The sequence below is a fragment of the Ptychodera flava genome, chromosome 1 (genome assembly GCF_041260155.1).
Source record: "Ptychodera flava strain L36383 chromosome 1, AS_Pfla_20210202, whole genome shotgun sequence".
Taxonomy (NCBI): Eukaryota; Metazoa; Hemichordata; class Enteropneusta; family Ptychoderidae; genus Ptychodera; species Ptychodera flava.
In genome coordinates this window covers 54,508,932-54,525,157 of record NC_091928.1, presented here as the reverse complement: position 1 = coordinate 54,525,157, position 16,226 = coordinate 54,508,932, and the positions used below count along the sequence as shown (strand labels likewise).

The 16,226-nt window shown below is 36.3% G+C and overlaps 1 protein-coding gene across 1 annotated transcript; it reads left to right on the top strand.

The window, feature by feature from the left end:
* Positions 1-3,433: 3,433 nt before the first annotated feature.
* LOC139141107 (tumor necrosis factor ligand superfamily member 10-like) lies at positions 3,434-10,774 on the top strand. Its single transcript, XM_070710690.1, has 6 exons — positions 3,434-3,958; positions 4,872-4,926; positions 6,174-6,323; positions 8,700-8,842; positions 9,305-9,377; positions 9,720-10,774. The coding sequence occupies exons 1-6, from the start codon at positions 3,584-3,586 to the stop codon at positions 9,929-9,931; spliced, it is 1,008 nt and encodes a 335-aa protein (XP_070566791.1). The 5' UTR covers positions 3,434-3,583; the 3' UTR covers positions 9,932-10,774.
* The last annotated feature ends 5,452 nt before the right edge of the window (positions 10,775-16,226 follow it).

Here is a 16,226-nt window from a genome sequence, read left to right as displayed (position 1 = left end):
CCGATGAAGTGGGTGTATATTTCGGGTAAAAAACCTTAATTTTGGTATTAATGATGAAAATGAAAACTTGATGCTATTTTCTTAAAAGTAATATTTTCCCTGAAAGAAGAGTATATGTAAAAAAACGACTTTTTATTTTGCATTATCTTTCCTCATTGTGGAATGGCAAGGGTTGCAAGACTGACACTCAAAAAAATGATCAAAACATGATTTGCAAAATTAAAATGCCTCCTATTCAAAATGTAAGAACTTTATTGCAAAACAAAATAGTCATTTTGTTATATAGCATTTTAAGAACATAATATGAAAATTTCTGAAAATTTAACTAAGGAAGAGTGAAGTTAAACTCTTTGGAAATCTTGAAATTGGCAGGAAAAAGAAGACAGGAAATCGGGTGATTTGAATACGTTTGCATAAATTAACACTTCTTTATCACGCAACTTATGACTGCTTTACAAACGTAAGGGTGAACCAAACCAATATTTCAATGTTGGGTTAACAAATTTATTAAAATTGAATGAATATTTGCAAAAACGTTATATTTTTAGCTAAATATTTTGTGTTTGGTGCAGCAATATTACTCAAAATGTAACCCCACTTCAAAGTCACCTTCTGATACTTCGACGCATGCGTACGTATGATCCTATTGGAACCGGGGAATATCTTTGTCAATGATGGTAGAAAATTTACCAGATCGAGAGTGACAAATTGTATGGAAAGTTTATGTTTGGAAAATCGATTACGTTGGTTAAGGAAAACCGAAATTAGAGAAATTGCACTCGCTTTTCCGTGATTTCGAGCTGACAAAAGACTCTACAGTCTACTAGCATTACGTTTTAAACATTAATGCCCTGACAAGGTCAAAATACAAAATATCCTGAGTTTTCAAAACAACTCTTTCGTTTCTTAAAGCGTTTCCATTTCCTGACGACAGTCAAAGGGAACTTTTCAAGTGAATTCTAGGTAGGTATTGTGGGTAGGGCATCATTTTAGTTTCGATAAAAACACAATCAGTGAAGTAAAAAATTTATCAAAGTGGAAACTTTATCAAGGATTCAATTTTATCGTTCGTGTCATTGGAATAGCTCGGGTAGCTCTTTTCTTTTAACTGTAAAATTTTAGAAGGAATCAAGTTTAAGACAGAGACCTCCAACCTTAGACTCTGATCTGACTTTTGTAAACGTTGTGCAGTGACATATCTAGGCGCTGTGACCGTCGTTAACTTCATCACAGTCTCTGTGTGCACGACTATGACTTTATCTTTACACTCTAAGATCAAAATGTAACACTGTACCTGATTCGAAATCCAATACGCTCTAGCGACTATCACGTGACTCCATCTATTGATATTGACATAATTCGCGCCAGTCAAAGCAATCTTTGCTACACTTCTTCGCTTAAGCGTGAGAAATTTTGGACAGAGGGAAGAGTTGTGTATAAAAGTTCAAAAAGTGGCAGTTTTGAGAAATTTTATGTATTCAAATTTTATGCAAGAATTATGGATAGATCGAAGTTATATTAATTACGTATTGTATATATGCAGGTATATTTTCGATCATTCCGTAAATATACATGTCACAATTTGTGGATTCACCATATTTGTGAAATCAGCGAAGAGCGTTTGTAAAACTGAGACCGGAGCGTATTTTGAAGCTCATTAAGTAAATACAATTTTCACGGGCTCATTTTTATCATTTTTTTATTTTTCTTTGTTTTTTGTAAAAATCTGAAGTTTTGGTTTTCCCTATTGAGTTAATACAAGGATGGCAGCCATGTTGAATTGAAGTGTCATGTAATATTGGGTAATCATCATGTCTTTCTCTGGTACCAAAGTTTGCATGGTGACTCCGGATTTTATCTATGATTTCAAAAGAGGATGGCTTGAAGTTCTTTGGGAAGTTTTAGCAAATGTTAATGTACTTCAATATTTTGGTGGGAACTAGCTTCATAAAGATTGGCTCACATTTTTGCGTCTTCTCAGCAGTGTGTCAGCTTACTTTGCTTAAAGTTTAATAATTTGTTTTCATATTATGAGGTGAAAACCTTCCAAAAATTTAACTTTACATTGGTCCAGAGTTTGTTAACATTGATGGCATAGCGTACGTATTATTTGTCCCTGCATCAACATTTGCATAATTCTTTGACGTAAAATGTTCTTTTTCGGAAAAGTCTCACATCACCTTCAATACGCTACGCATGCGCAACGTGACATAGTACATATTGACAGCACCAGGAAATGTACTTTGTCAGTGACGACAGGAAATTAACCTGTTTTTCAAAAGTATCTAATTTTATTAAAAAGCGTTACGAAAAATCCCTTCAATCGATAAAATGAAACAGAAATTAACTATCTCTCAATTATCTATTCGATTATTTTTTGTCATCTGAATAACACGATTGGAACTAATTTAGAAGAGTTTGATCTCCATATTTTTCAAATTTCTCAAAAGTATAGGGTGCCTATCGCTGAATGTTGCAATATTACAAATTACTCATAAAAACAAGTGTTTAATGTAAAAAGAAAATCAGATTAGATTACATTTGTAGATTAAACCAACATTACTTCACTATCCATTTATCCCAAATTAGTTCCAATCGTGTTTGAACATACTTTGTGCTTCAAATAGAAAAGTTAGTCACACTTTATTTTGAACTTATCAGGTATCCCTTGACATCCTCGAAACATGAAGTGATTGTGTATATTTTCGTAACGTGCCTTTTGATTTGCACGCCTATTATTAATCACAGGTGTGCGGCAGGTCGTGAATGATAGATTCACACGTACAATGTCTACGAGTCAGTATCTGCAAAATGGGACAGCACTTTTTCTTGAAGTGGCATTAAAAATTCCAAAAATGAATTGAATGACTGGATGAGCTATAAACAGACAGCTGATGTCGCATATCGAAACTAACTTTCCCTTCACACTATTCATCTTTTCTTCGGGCAACTACTTCTCTTTGCTATGATGTCATCCCTGTCAATGTCTCTACTAAAAACACATCCAAAGTAGCGATGTCAATAATTTTGCACGCCACTGAGGAGTAATTCTCTAAACCCTAAGTTGTGTCTGAAACGATAAGGTCAATTTGAGTATGGACATTGGTATGTCTCATAGACTCCGCCATTCAAACAATCATACAAATTTGCAGATATTTTTGTGATATCCTTATGTCATCAGTAGAGGCGTTCAGAGAATTGAACGAAATGTATTTACTCAGAAGCCGAACAACATGTTTTCAATTTCGTGGACTTGGCTTGATTTATTTTTCAATGAATCAAAGGGTGTAAAAATAGCGTGGGATGTAATTACCCTCCTCTTGTTCTGTCTGTGGGCGGAATGCACGGTGGTGTCAGCGGTATTTCCCACAAGTCACGTGACTCAATTCGTCAATAAGTAGGCCTGGGCCAGTAGAGTTTGAATACTATACATTTGTACATTTTATGCAAACCGTAAATCCAAGCGACACCGTTCATCGTTATTCACATTTGACTGTGAGGCAGAGAGTCGGACGCGGATTCTTTATTTCTTATTCAGTCCATATTTTCTTGTAATTTTCCTATCTCACTGAACTCGATTATTATGGCTGATGAGGCGCAGAAAGGTGATAAAGTTGTGTCGCGGACTGTGATGTTTTCCTGCCTACAGATGATTATCACAATTGTCATCTTTTCTCTCGTCATCGCAATTCTATGGCTCCACTTCCAGAGCGAGCTTTCCAAACTTAAACTTTCCATGGAAAATTTGGACAACTCGCGGGCCAGTGGCGATCAGTCGAGAGCGACGTTAACTGCTGGCAGCAATTCAAAACCTTGCAAATGCAGTAACCCTGGTATTGATTCCGGGACGACGGGAGGCCATGGCGGCGTAAGTGCTGACGATAGGAACAGTCAAGACGGAGCAGAGAGTCAAAATTTGTTAAATTGCTGCTCAACAAACCAGGAAACGGTAGAACAGGTAAAAGAAGGATACTATATTTCTTCGTACTGGCTCATTCGAGCGTATAGTATGCACTCTGACCCGGATATTCCCACACGTATAAATAGTGCAATGGGGGATTCCCCTACTCATTGTTAACTGATACAAAGGACAGGGTACACAGACTTCATGGTGTGCCATTCAGTAGTAAGGAGTGACGGCACAATTTTAGCTCCCTGTTTTTGGCGGCTAATTCGTTTCAAATTTCACAATTTATTTTGAATGCGAAGCCAAACTCACATGAGAGAAGTACGAAAGATTAAAATGCAAAGATGTATCCAGTCAAATATACGATTGAAAAGATTTGCCTTTTTTGCGGTATCTTTTCAACCCATTTCGGATTAAACCGCACCCATCGTACAAAGTTGGACCACCTCTAACAACCACTGTTTTCATGGTATTCAAAACCAAGCGTATATTTGTCATTAAAATCCGCAAAAAGGATATTATATGTGAATTTATTATTAGTGATAAGGTTTTGATGATTTTTAATGTACTTTCTCTGTTTGTAAGAGGCAACTGCGGTTCTACTCTAAATCGTGTAACCTCTCCCTCTCTCCCTCTCCTCTCTCTCTCTCTCTCTCTCTCTCTCTCTCTCTCTCTCTCTCTCTCTCTCTCCTCTCTCTCTCTCTCTCTCTCTCTCTCTCTCTCTCTCTCTCTCTCTCTCTCTCTCTCTGCGATGTTAAATGTTGATATTGACGACTCAATTATAGTAGGGACCAGCTTTCATTTGCCATCAATAAAATCACTTATGTACGCAATGACGTACATTACATTTATGGTAGAAGGATGAGGCGATGAAGATGTTTTACAAAGTGAAAGTTATGAAAATATTAATAAAAGGTACTGATTTTTTCCGTTATTAAATAATTTATTTTCACTGTTATTTCAGTTGATTGCAAAATCCCTTGAAGGTGAGAGGCGGCTACTCGAACAATCAAGACAAGGTAAGTAGTTTCAATCCTAAAAATAGCAGTGACGCGTTACCATTTAATTCCGTTTTTCGATTGTTATTTCTAAAAATATCTTGCATTGTATACGTCATAAGCTACATTGCCACATTTACCGAAAGATTGCAATTAATTGATGTTTGGAGAGAGAGAGAGAGAGAGAGAGAGAGAGAGAGAGAAGAGAGAGAGAGAGAGAGAGAGAGAGAGAGAGAGAGGGGGGGGAAGGGAGAGTCAGGTGGACAGATAGAGGAGACGGTCAGACAAACGGGGAAATACAAATGATACAGAGAAGACAGAAAAAAGACCGAAAATAAGAGACAGAAAAAACATCAATCAAAACCGTGGTCTTCCACCAGCTAAGGGAGCAGTCGTTTTTTCACGGGGGAAGGGGGGGGAGGTCGGCGGAACTTAATAAACACATGAAATGAAAAAAGCTACCCTGTCCAAGTTACATTTCTAAAAGTTGGCACCCCCCCTTCATCAATTGTAACTGAACCCCCCTCGATTCAGATTTGATTCATTAATTCTTGCACCCTATGGCCCTGGGGTGAAAAATTTGCAAGAAAGTTTTGCCCTTGAAAAGTGTTTGCAAGAAATAGAGTGATCCTCCAAAATTTTCATGCACAAAAAAGTGACACCTCCCCAGATGTCAGAGTCCATATCAATAATATCTTAATTGACATATAACTTCTCATTTGAACTTTGAACCTTCAAAGAATCCAATATCATATTTGTTTTTCACATTTGCTCTTGCAAACATAATATTCTCATCACGTACATTTATAAATTTTGTTAAACATTTATAAATATACGAATTTAGCTAGTTTTGTATTAAAAAGTATTCATAGTTTCCGCATAGACTACAATGTATGGTGAATCAACATTTCGATGAAATGTTTAAAATTAATTTTTTCCATAACTCCATACAAACCTTCGTAAAATATGACCTCTCCCAATCATCGATTATAAAATGTGGCCCCTCCCCCCCCCAAAAAAAAGCGGTAACGTAAAAGTCACCCCTCTCATTTCCACCATCCCCCCACTATGAAAACAAATGCTCCCCAATGATACGTGGTGGTTGCCTTTTTTTGGAAAAGATGTCTTAGGATATCAAGGTTGCATTACACAAACTCCATATAGTCACCTCCAAGCTTTTGATAATTCTACAACGCGATGGAATATTTTTTATCATCAGTAAGTCATTTTCATATCGTGGGGTTTGTTGTCCTATTTTCTCAACTTAGAAATCCAACAATCAACTCGTGGCGAGATTGAGCGGCAAATTCAGCGTCTTTTAAACAACAACAGAACTCAAGAGCAGACAAGTCTAGGTAGCCGCAGTTCTATTCCCGTGGCTGTTCACGTGACCAGAGATTCCATATGCGCACGAGCTGGTAAGTGTACACAGATTTGCTCATATGTCAGCTCTTCACATATGTTTGACTTAAGTCTGTGATGTGTGATTATGTGTCAATACAATGCAATGTGTGAAAATCCTCACAGCTATTTAGTTTATTATTTATTCATCTGTCGTCCGATCTTTCTCTCGGGAAAGGGGTACTCCCACAAAAAGATGCACACGTATCGCCTTAAGGAGAAAGAGAAAGAAAATGAAAAGCACGTGTTTGAAGTTGTAAGCAACTACCATAGTTTCACCGTGCGAACGCGATGTGTAGCATGCAATAGAGTACAGTAAAGTGATCGTTGGAATTTCAAGAGAAAGTGAAAGAAAATGAGACGTTACTATCTTTCCAGATAAAAACATCTGAAGTTGTTACGGTGAAATATCAATTGAAATCGAGCAGAAATGACCGCTGACACTTCGGAAACATCCATCTAAGCATGGAAGATCAGAGAACTTAATTGGCCAGTGGGCAGGAATATCTTCCGCCACCGAGCGTTCGTGGTGCACACATCTTTATAGAGTTTCCATTGAGTTAGACATGTACACGGGTCACATTCTACTGTATTCAAATCAGTTACTGCGGTTTCGCAGAGGCCAATTAAAACGATTACGTATACATTTTACGAGCAGAAAAATACTGGTTGGTGGACTACCGAGGCAAGGTATTATTTCACGCCCACGTGTTATGCATACAGACAGACAGGTAGCTTCCATTGAAGCAGGTCAAAGTGCATTACAGGTAGACAATAAGCATTCCTAGGAACGAAATCGAAGTAATTTCGTCGAAATACGTCATCGGGACAACTTAGGGTCTGTTAATTTACATATGAAAAGCTCTCGATCGTATTGTTTGGCAGCGGAAACGTCATCTGCAGGCTTAAAGTTTGTCAGCTTACAAGGCTGCTGTTAGCAATAAGCTTACACGATTGTAACTAATTTGTGATAATTGAATGGTGAAGTAATGCCGATTTAATCTACAAATGTAATCTCATCTGCTTTCTTTTTACATTACACACTTGTTTTTATGAGTTATTTGTATTATTGCAACATTCAGCTATGAATTTAATTATCCCAAATTAGTTCCAATCGTGTTTTACATAGACCATTTCATCAGATTTACATTACCATTCAGCAATACATACAAGTGTTGTTGACTTTACAGGGCCCTCAGTGCGTCTACGAAACGATCAATATAACAGAACCTGTGTTCCTGAACTGTAGTTATGTGTTGTTATGTAATATCCGTCCTTGTTTATCTATAGCACTGTTACCAAATCGAAAGTGAAAGTAACCTGTTCAACATCGCCGAGCGGTAACACTCGCCAAACCAAAGACTAACTAGTGCTAGTCGGTGATACATTATTGAAAGGTTATTGAGTTTAATAGAAAACCAAATTTATCCAGGTCAACGCCTATGTACAAAGTGTGCGCGACCATCATTTCAGACAGGGACTCATCTTAGAATGTGCCCTCTGACCTACCACTCGTTGGACCTCATTTCAAAGCTCTTGGAGTAAGAAAAAATACCATCTTTGTTTTTCAAAATTCGAAAAGTGTAATTTTCCCATACTGAATTTCAAATATCGGTAAATGTTATGTAATGTGTTTGCCTCGTACCGAAGTTTGCATTGTGATCTCTGATATTTATTCTCGATTTGCTAAGAAACAAGTTGAAAGTTTCATTGAGGAAAACTGAGTCTTCAACTTTCGAGGTGCATACTCTCTTAAAGCGTCTAACTGCACCTGTTGATTTATTGTGTTATCAACAGTTTGACAAGCTAACAATACAATCACCATTCAGCAGGACGGTTTCAATTTCCCTCACATCATAGTTCCTGTAATAATATAATGATGACAATATTCATTTCCTTAACGGTCTTCGACGATGTTTCGATCAGCAAGTTAGTTTCGAGATGACATATCCGGTAGTATTTTCGGCGCGAAAGCCACGCAAGTTTCTTTCGGAAACCACAGTAAATTGACTGTATTTTGTGACCGCGGTTGCTTTACAGTAATATTTATTAGCCGATACTGGAGTAGAAAACACTTAGCTATAGTAAGGGTGTTGAAACTTTAATCGACCAAACTGGACGTTAAATAAGCACACAGTCATGCGTCCTAGACTAAACAATGAATGAATAAACGGAATAGGTGGAATAAGTTATTGCATGAATGAATGAATGAATGAATGAATGAATGAATGAATGAATGAATGAATGAATGAATGAATGAATGAATGAACGAACGAACGAACGAACGGACGGACGGACGGACGGACGGACGGACGAATCAATAAATGAACCGTTAACCTCAAGACAGTTGAATCTCTTGCCAAATCATGTATTTTTATAAATTTCAATTTCAGGTCAACAGATAGAAGAGAATTGGATCAAAGTGGGTCCATGGGAAGCATCCCATGGACTTGCATTCAGTGAAAACGTCAACATGGCCAGCGATGGTTATCATTTGGTAGTTCCGAAGTCCGGTCTTTACTTCGTCTATTCACAGGTCAGTAGAAGTACATCTGAAACGATAATTCGGTGTCAAAACAGACCAAAGTACAAGAACACGGATTAGTTTCCAGCTTCGATCAAAACATGTCATTTCACATGCAAACATGTCATCACCTCTAGGCCTACCCTAGCACCCCTTGTTAGAGTAAACAAGTCCAGAATAATAATTTATGACAGTAGGCTTGTCATTAACGATTGTGGTAAAAGGGCCATATTGTGCATGCTCATCTTCAACACTTACATAGTTTAGTTGCCATCGTGAGCTTCGTTTTGCCAGATAGGCCGGTGAGGGCGCATCTCCATATGTGGTCGAAGATTGGATCTTCGTAGCGAACGAGCGGCTGTGAGAGAGTCTGGCACTTAGCTATCTTCTTCCCAACGGTAGAATTTCTGTGTTTTTGCTCTCGGTGATGGTTCGTAACGTCTTCTAATCACGCCAATGAATGTATCTTTTTAGGTTTACTTTGTCTATGAAAGGGAAACTGGAAGATCCAATATCGACAACGAGTTGTTACACTTCACTAGTCTTGGTATGTATTTCAACTTTTTACTTTTACTTAGTTTACTTTTTAGTTTTGATCTAGACATGGAAAACGTTTCTTAATTTTACAAAAATTCCATTCCATTGATCAACAAAGAGATAATTATCCTTGTGGAATACTACATTTTACATAATGCCAACAATTCAAGGGCTAGTTTTTGCTCAATCTCAACCATACCTAAATAAGCGCTCAATGTAAAGATTAGACATATTTTGAAAACGTTGAAAATTTGCACCATACAAAATCAAACCCTTAGGAAGCATGTACAGATGTAGAATATGCGGTGGATTCATCTGTGTTGATTCGTTTTGTTTTCTTTTCTTTTAACAGGTAACGCCGATAGAGATTTGATGAAAAGTGTTCGCATCCGAGAGGGCGAGGTGACCAATGTCAGCAGTTTCCATTCCGGATTGTTCAAACTTCGAGAGGGAGACAAGATCTATATGAAGGTGTACCTACCTAGCAATGAAGTGAAGGTGGGATGTGAAGAGCAGTCGACGTACATGGGAATGTACATGGTCAATGATGACCTGTTCACATAGTGGAAAAAACATCGACTTCCAAAGCAGCTATTTGGAGTAATGTAGCTGCAAGCCTTGATACAGACAACAAGAACATACAGTCCGGCAGAGACACAGAAAGGCGTTACCTATAATCGAAACTCACAGTTCGTCATTTATAAAACAGTTGTTTGGTATAGTTTGAGTTTAATATAAAGGAAATGTGTATTTGCCTTTGAATGTGAATATCAGCCATGTTGTCTCAATGAAAATCAGTATCACAACACAATATTGGCGGCTTTTTTAAGCGGCCAGTCGAGAAAATAATCATATATTGATAAGCTACGATGAACGAAGGAGTTTAAAGTACTTTATTCACCTGTGACTCGCTGAGATTTTTTTTATGTGAATTAATGTTGTCTTCAGGGGCATTTCCAACGAACCAGAACCTGTGCCATTTATTGTAAACTTGGTTATTTACCGGATGGATTAAATTCTGCTTGCCTTAAAATCACTGATAAATGGCTAATTTAGGGGACACGTGCAATAACATAGCGACCATTTTGTTTGACTTTCCTTATCTCACACTCAGTGAACATAAAAAGTCTTTTCTTCACCAAAGCGAAAAGTTCACTCTGAAGTTAGTCTAAAAATTTAGTGGTCATATTGTTCTGTGTGCTGTTCAGTTTTATTCGTTGAGAGTGTACATTAAAAAGTGTAAATATTCGTTTAACAAATGAAGTGTATATTTTTTGTATATCTATTTTGTGAAAATAATGTACAGACACGTCACATTGAAATGCACGCTGTATGCATTCCGACAAAGAACATTTAGTTTTATAAGAAGTTACTAGTTAGATTTTTATCATTAGTAAGAAGAATACTAATTAATATAATTTATATATATATATATATATATATATATATATATATATATATATATATATATATATATATATATTATATAGATAGATAGATAGATAGATAGATAGATAGATAGATAGATAGATAGATAGATAGATAGATAGTTAGATAGATAAATAGATAGATTTTTGTAGAAGAGAAGATTATAGCAAATACTGGAGCATGTTTTCATCTTTTGTCGGTGATGACGTTTCTAATAGGTAAACATCAAGGCGAGTGGATCGTCGGGTAATCATGCGCGATACTTGAATCAAAAGTAATATAAGTAATATATGCAAGAAAATTGTACAAAGCTTTTCTAATGACGTAGTTGGATACAATTGCATCTCCCATGTGTCACTCTTCAAATTCAAGCAGAGTGGCACTTTCATTCAAGAAAAGAAACAAAACGTATATGCTACTGTTTTAACAACAGACAATTTTGAACACTTCGATAATTCACCTGTGCATATGCACCTGGCGACCGACTAGCTTTGTACGTTTGTTAAGGGGACAAGTTACCATCATGTGATGTCATTTCCTTTCTAGTAGTTTCACTTCCAGAACTACCGCAGTAACTAGCTTGTATCGTGAAATATGATTTGTGTAACATTTCCGAACCATGCCACCTCGGAGGGAAAATGACATCGACAGACTGTCACTTTGGACCGTTCAACAAATTATAAGAAATGTATAGAACTTTTTTTCAGATTTTGTTTGCACATATGCTGCGATGCCGATAGGCACGGATTGTAATCGCAAAAGTAGCAAGAACATTGAATCTAGAGGACATTACGTAGGCCAAGACAGCATTTTCCTGAGGTCCTGAGGGTGCCTCTTGGATTATGTTGATTTGTAAATATGTGCATTGTTAGCCCACAACAGTATTCATCTGTCTTGCTATCTTTCCACTTTGATAGCATTGCTTGGTCCCATGCCTGTGTTTTATGTGTGCATGCACAAACTGACATTTTCTCAACAGAATAATAATTATGCAGAGATGTCTGAAATCGGAGTTCATGTGACACCTTAATAATTTGTATTATTGAAAATAAAACGTACAAGGATATGAATGAAACACATACTTATGTTAATGATTACGTTTTTTTGTAAAAGACTGACAATCTGTTCCTACCAATTATTGATTTTCCATGATTTCGGTAAGAGTGAGGATTAGAGGGTATACCCTTTATCATTAGTAACCTAGGGAGTCCTGCATAAGTTTTGGTACACGATAGCTAGTGTTTTCTCACTCATGAGAAATTTAACATTATGAATCATTTGTGACCGCATAAAGTTCTTGCAATTTATTTATACAAGAGGCCTGTTCCACTATCACTGACCGATCTTTTTATTAAGTGTAACTCACTGCTGGAAGATGAGACTGAGTCTAAAAACTTATAAGGAAAGATTACAGCTTCAGACAGACTTTTTGCAGACAGCCGGAATTGTAAACTCCTATGATCTGGCCACAAGATAGAATGTATCACAAAACGCTTACTTGGATATATACTGTCCATAGTTGCACTTACTAATATTAAAGGATAAAACAAAATATGTCACATTCATTAAAAACTACATTTTCGCAAATATCTATCTTACAAGAATTATCTACTCTTCTTGACTGTACTCAAACTAATGTCAATAGAAGACACAGTTCTCAAAAGGACTATTCTCAAAGACAAAGTGCTTAACACAAGACATCCACAAAACATCTTGTACATTTATTTCTGCACCAAAGTATTAGCATCTGTTCTGACAAGTAAAACTGAAATAAAATTGTCTACATCTTGATTAATTGCACTAAATTCTTACTAAAACTCAAGAATATACATCTTTTGCGACACAGAGAAACCCCTAAACATATTTAGGATTTTCAGAACCCGCCGCTAGAGGGCGCTTTTTAAAAAATCTATGCATGGGTCAGAGCACAGTCCCTCCACCCAGGGAGGACTGTGGTCAGAGTAACTGTTTGCAGGCAGTTTCCTTTGGGATACGTAACTCCAATGTATGTTGTGGGGGGATATGGCTGCCTGGACGATTATATTATTTTGTTGGGGTGAAAGAGATAAAATATGAATAAAGGAAATTTTTATATGCATATATATGTATAGATATACTTTGCATCAAAATTATTTTCAGTGTTTGTTATTACATTAAAACATAACTGGCTTTTTTCAGTTAATAGGTACAACTGCAGTCATGCAATGTAGTTTAAGAATTTTTGTGGTATTAGTGTAATGAATCAGACAGTCCTTTTAAAACACATTACACATACATATACAACACTTGAACCATCATACCCAACTCTGTTAATATACTTTCCAGTGGAAGTAAATTTCAAACGTGCGCGCCTTGAAAGTGAAAGACTTAAACTTTCGCTCAAACTTTCCTTGATCAATCTTTCAACCATTCTCTTTCAAAATCAAGAATAATAATCAGTGGTCACCATACAAATTTTGGTATTATGGAAACAAATTTCCCAAGATTTACTTATATTTAAAATTAAAAATGGCCACCATAACTGTGCTAACTATATGAAGAGAAATAAAATTTTCGAATTTCGAAAAACTATACTGATTAAATGTTTTCTTACACCAAGAGCTTTAAAATGAACCCCCACAAGTGGTATATCAGAAAAGAATTGTAAAAGTTTGAGAGTCCAAATTTGTGTTCCCGAGGCGCGTTCTACCTTAATAGGTATTAGTTCAAACCAAATAACAAATATTAGGTGAATGATATGTCAGTGTGTATTTTTGACACAGTATGTCTTGACTGCTTGACTGTTATGTTACTTCATGAAAATATATAAAATTATACTATGGCAAAAATAGGTCAATAACCACACAAACAATCCGGAATTTTAAAAATGATAAAAATACTGGTTGTAAAGTAAAATTTTAAAACTTGTCTTTTATAAGGGATAAATTGTTGCAGACTATTTTCTACAATGCATGTCTATAAATCATTTTGATATATAATCACCAAGGATTTTAATCTCATCATCTGTGAGTTGCCGTGACACTGAATATAGATTATGACAACCCTCAAACAATGACAGCAAAGACTCATACAAGTCTCTCACATCTTTTGCATCTTTCTTCATGTCAGGACATTTGTGCTTTGTGTACACTTTACTTTGCTATTGCATAACAGCTGTATATTCTTTTCCTGTAATCAAACATGATATTAGCTTTCACACAACATTCATCTGCATTTTCACTTACTGACTTATAACAATACACAGCAATATAGAACTGAATGCTGGGCTGTAATACTATAAAAGCATTAATTTTCACTGGGATTTCATTTCCCTAATGAGGTACAATATGTGGCGTCATAAGGTTCTTCCATCATACCAAATATGAAGAGTGTAGCACATGTGGTTACTGAGTTATCGACAACTATGTATATTTCAGGTCAAAGGTCAATGGCGTCACGTGACATTTTGTAAAAAAAATTGTATTGCAGAGTTATCCCTATATACCAAAAATTAGCTCTAGCTCTATTTAGTCGCGTCGGAAGGTAGGGTTCCCATGCACCCCATGGATGTATTTTTAACCTACATTTTTGTAATCCTTAGGGTCTATATGTAATGAATTTTGATGTTCCCAAAATCAAATAGTGTCCCATGGGGTTCATTTGGCGAACTCTTTGGCGCCATCTTGGCCGCCATCTTGGGTTTCAACAAATTTTGAACGTCAATTAGACTTTATATCGGCCATTGACCGTAAATCGTAAAATTTGCTAAATTTCACATCCAATAATTAAGTTCCCGTTCCTCCAAACAATTTTTCATAAGGTATTTAAATATTTTTTGGAAGAACTCCGTGCAATAAACAAGAAAAACAACATTAAAAGTATGTGTCTTGAGATTTAGTGGGTGCATGAGCTTGTTTTCTTATTACGCGGTATGCCACATATCCGTGTGTAACATAAGGGGTAGGGGTAATATTTCCCTTTCTGTTTCGAATCATGAATGATGAAACCATAAAAATGTTACAATTTTTGAAAGTGCTGCATCAGACCTTTCTAAAAATATATAGATTTATTGGGAAAAGTTGCATATTTTTTAAGAACGAAATTACAACATATGGGGTAGGGGTAATGTTTCCCTTTCTGCCTCGAACCATGAATTATGAAACCATATAAATGCTATACTGTTTGAAAGCTCTGAAAAGGGCCTTTCCAAACATGTATAGTTTTATTGGCAAAAGTTGCATATTTGAAAGTTACAAAGCTTATGTCTTTCACTTTGTGTCAATTTTAAGTGATTTTTTAAACAAAAATATAATATAAGGGTCAGGGGTAATGTTTCCCGTTATATGAAACCATATAAATCTATCGATTGAGTGATCGACTTATCTATCGATACATTGATCGACATATCTATCTATCTATCTATCTATCTATCTATCTATCTATCTATCTATCTATCTATCTATCTATCTATCTATCTATCTATCTATCTATCTATCTATCTATCTATCTATCTATCTATCTATCTATCTATCTATCTACCCATCTAATACCTATCTTTCTATAAATCGATCGAGCTATCGCTCCCCATGAATCGCTGAAGCAGATATTGTCAGTTAATTGATACGTTATTGGTTGTTTTGATGCGGTATTGGTTGACTTTTCTATGTTATCAGTTGATTTAATCCGTTATTGGCGCATTGATATGTTATCGGTAAATTAGTTGATACGTTATCGGTTAGGAAAAATTACTACGTTATCGGTAAATTTTTACTACGTTATTGGTTGAAAAAAATTACTACTTTATTCATTCGTTACTACGTTATCGGTTGATTTACTACGTTATCAGTAAATTTTTACTACGTTATCTGGTTTGATACGTTATCGGTTAGTTACTACGTTATCGGTTGTAAAATAATCGCAATCATACCAATCCATAATCCAATGACAGTAGGTCAATATTCGCAAGACAATAGTTGTAAACATAGACACAAGACAGCACAGAACAGACAGTAAATATACGGTACACAAACAAAGTCATATTCATGAAAGAAAGATATATGGACCTCTGGCCAGAAGACCAAGAAGTGATGTCAGGTGTTTCGAAAATAGTAAGCACATCCTGCCCCACACGCCTGCTATGCCTGGTAGCATACAGACTTGCCACCGCTGGTCCTCGTGCAAAGAAACCCATCTTTTCCTTGTAAAATAATTATCAATGGCGTCTTTTTGGTGTGAATAGAGCGGTTGAGTCCAAAAACATTAAACATTTACACATTGCCCGCTCTTCGCCGACAGTGAACGCTGTGTTGTGGTACATGGTGAGCACCAAGATCAGCCCAAGTCGTGTATTGCTCATTACAATAATTTATGCGCGTTTATGAGACCTACTTTCTGATTGGCTCCGTTCAGCCAGCGCTGGAAACCAGCGATAGATCCGCGAATCTCTGCCTAA

Coding starts and splice junctions, on each gene's coding strand:
- LOC139141107 (XM_070710690.1), top strand. CDS start 3,584: ATGGCTGATGAGGCGCAGAAAGGTGATAAAGTTGTGTCGCGGACTGTG. Junction 4,927..6,173: donor ACTCGAACAATCAAGACAAG/GTAAGTAGTTTC, acceptor TTCTCAACTTAG/AAATCCAACAATCAACTCGT. Junction 8,843..9,304: donor TTTACTTCGTCTATTCACAG/GTCAGTAGAAGT, acceptor GTATCTTTTTAG/GTTTACTTTGTCTATGAAAG.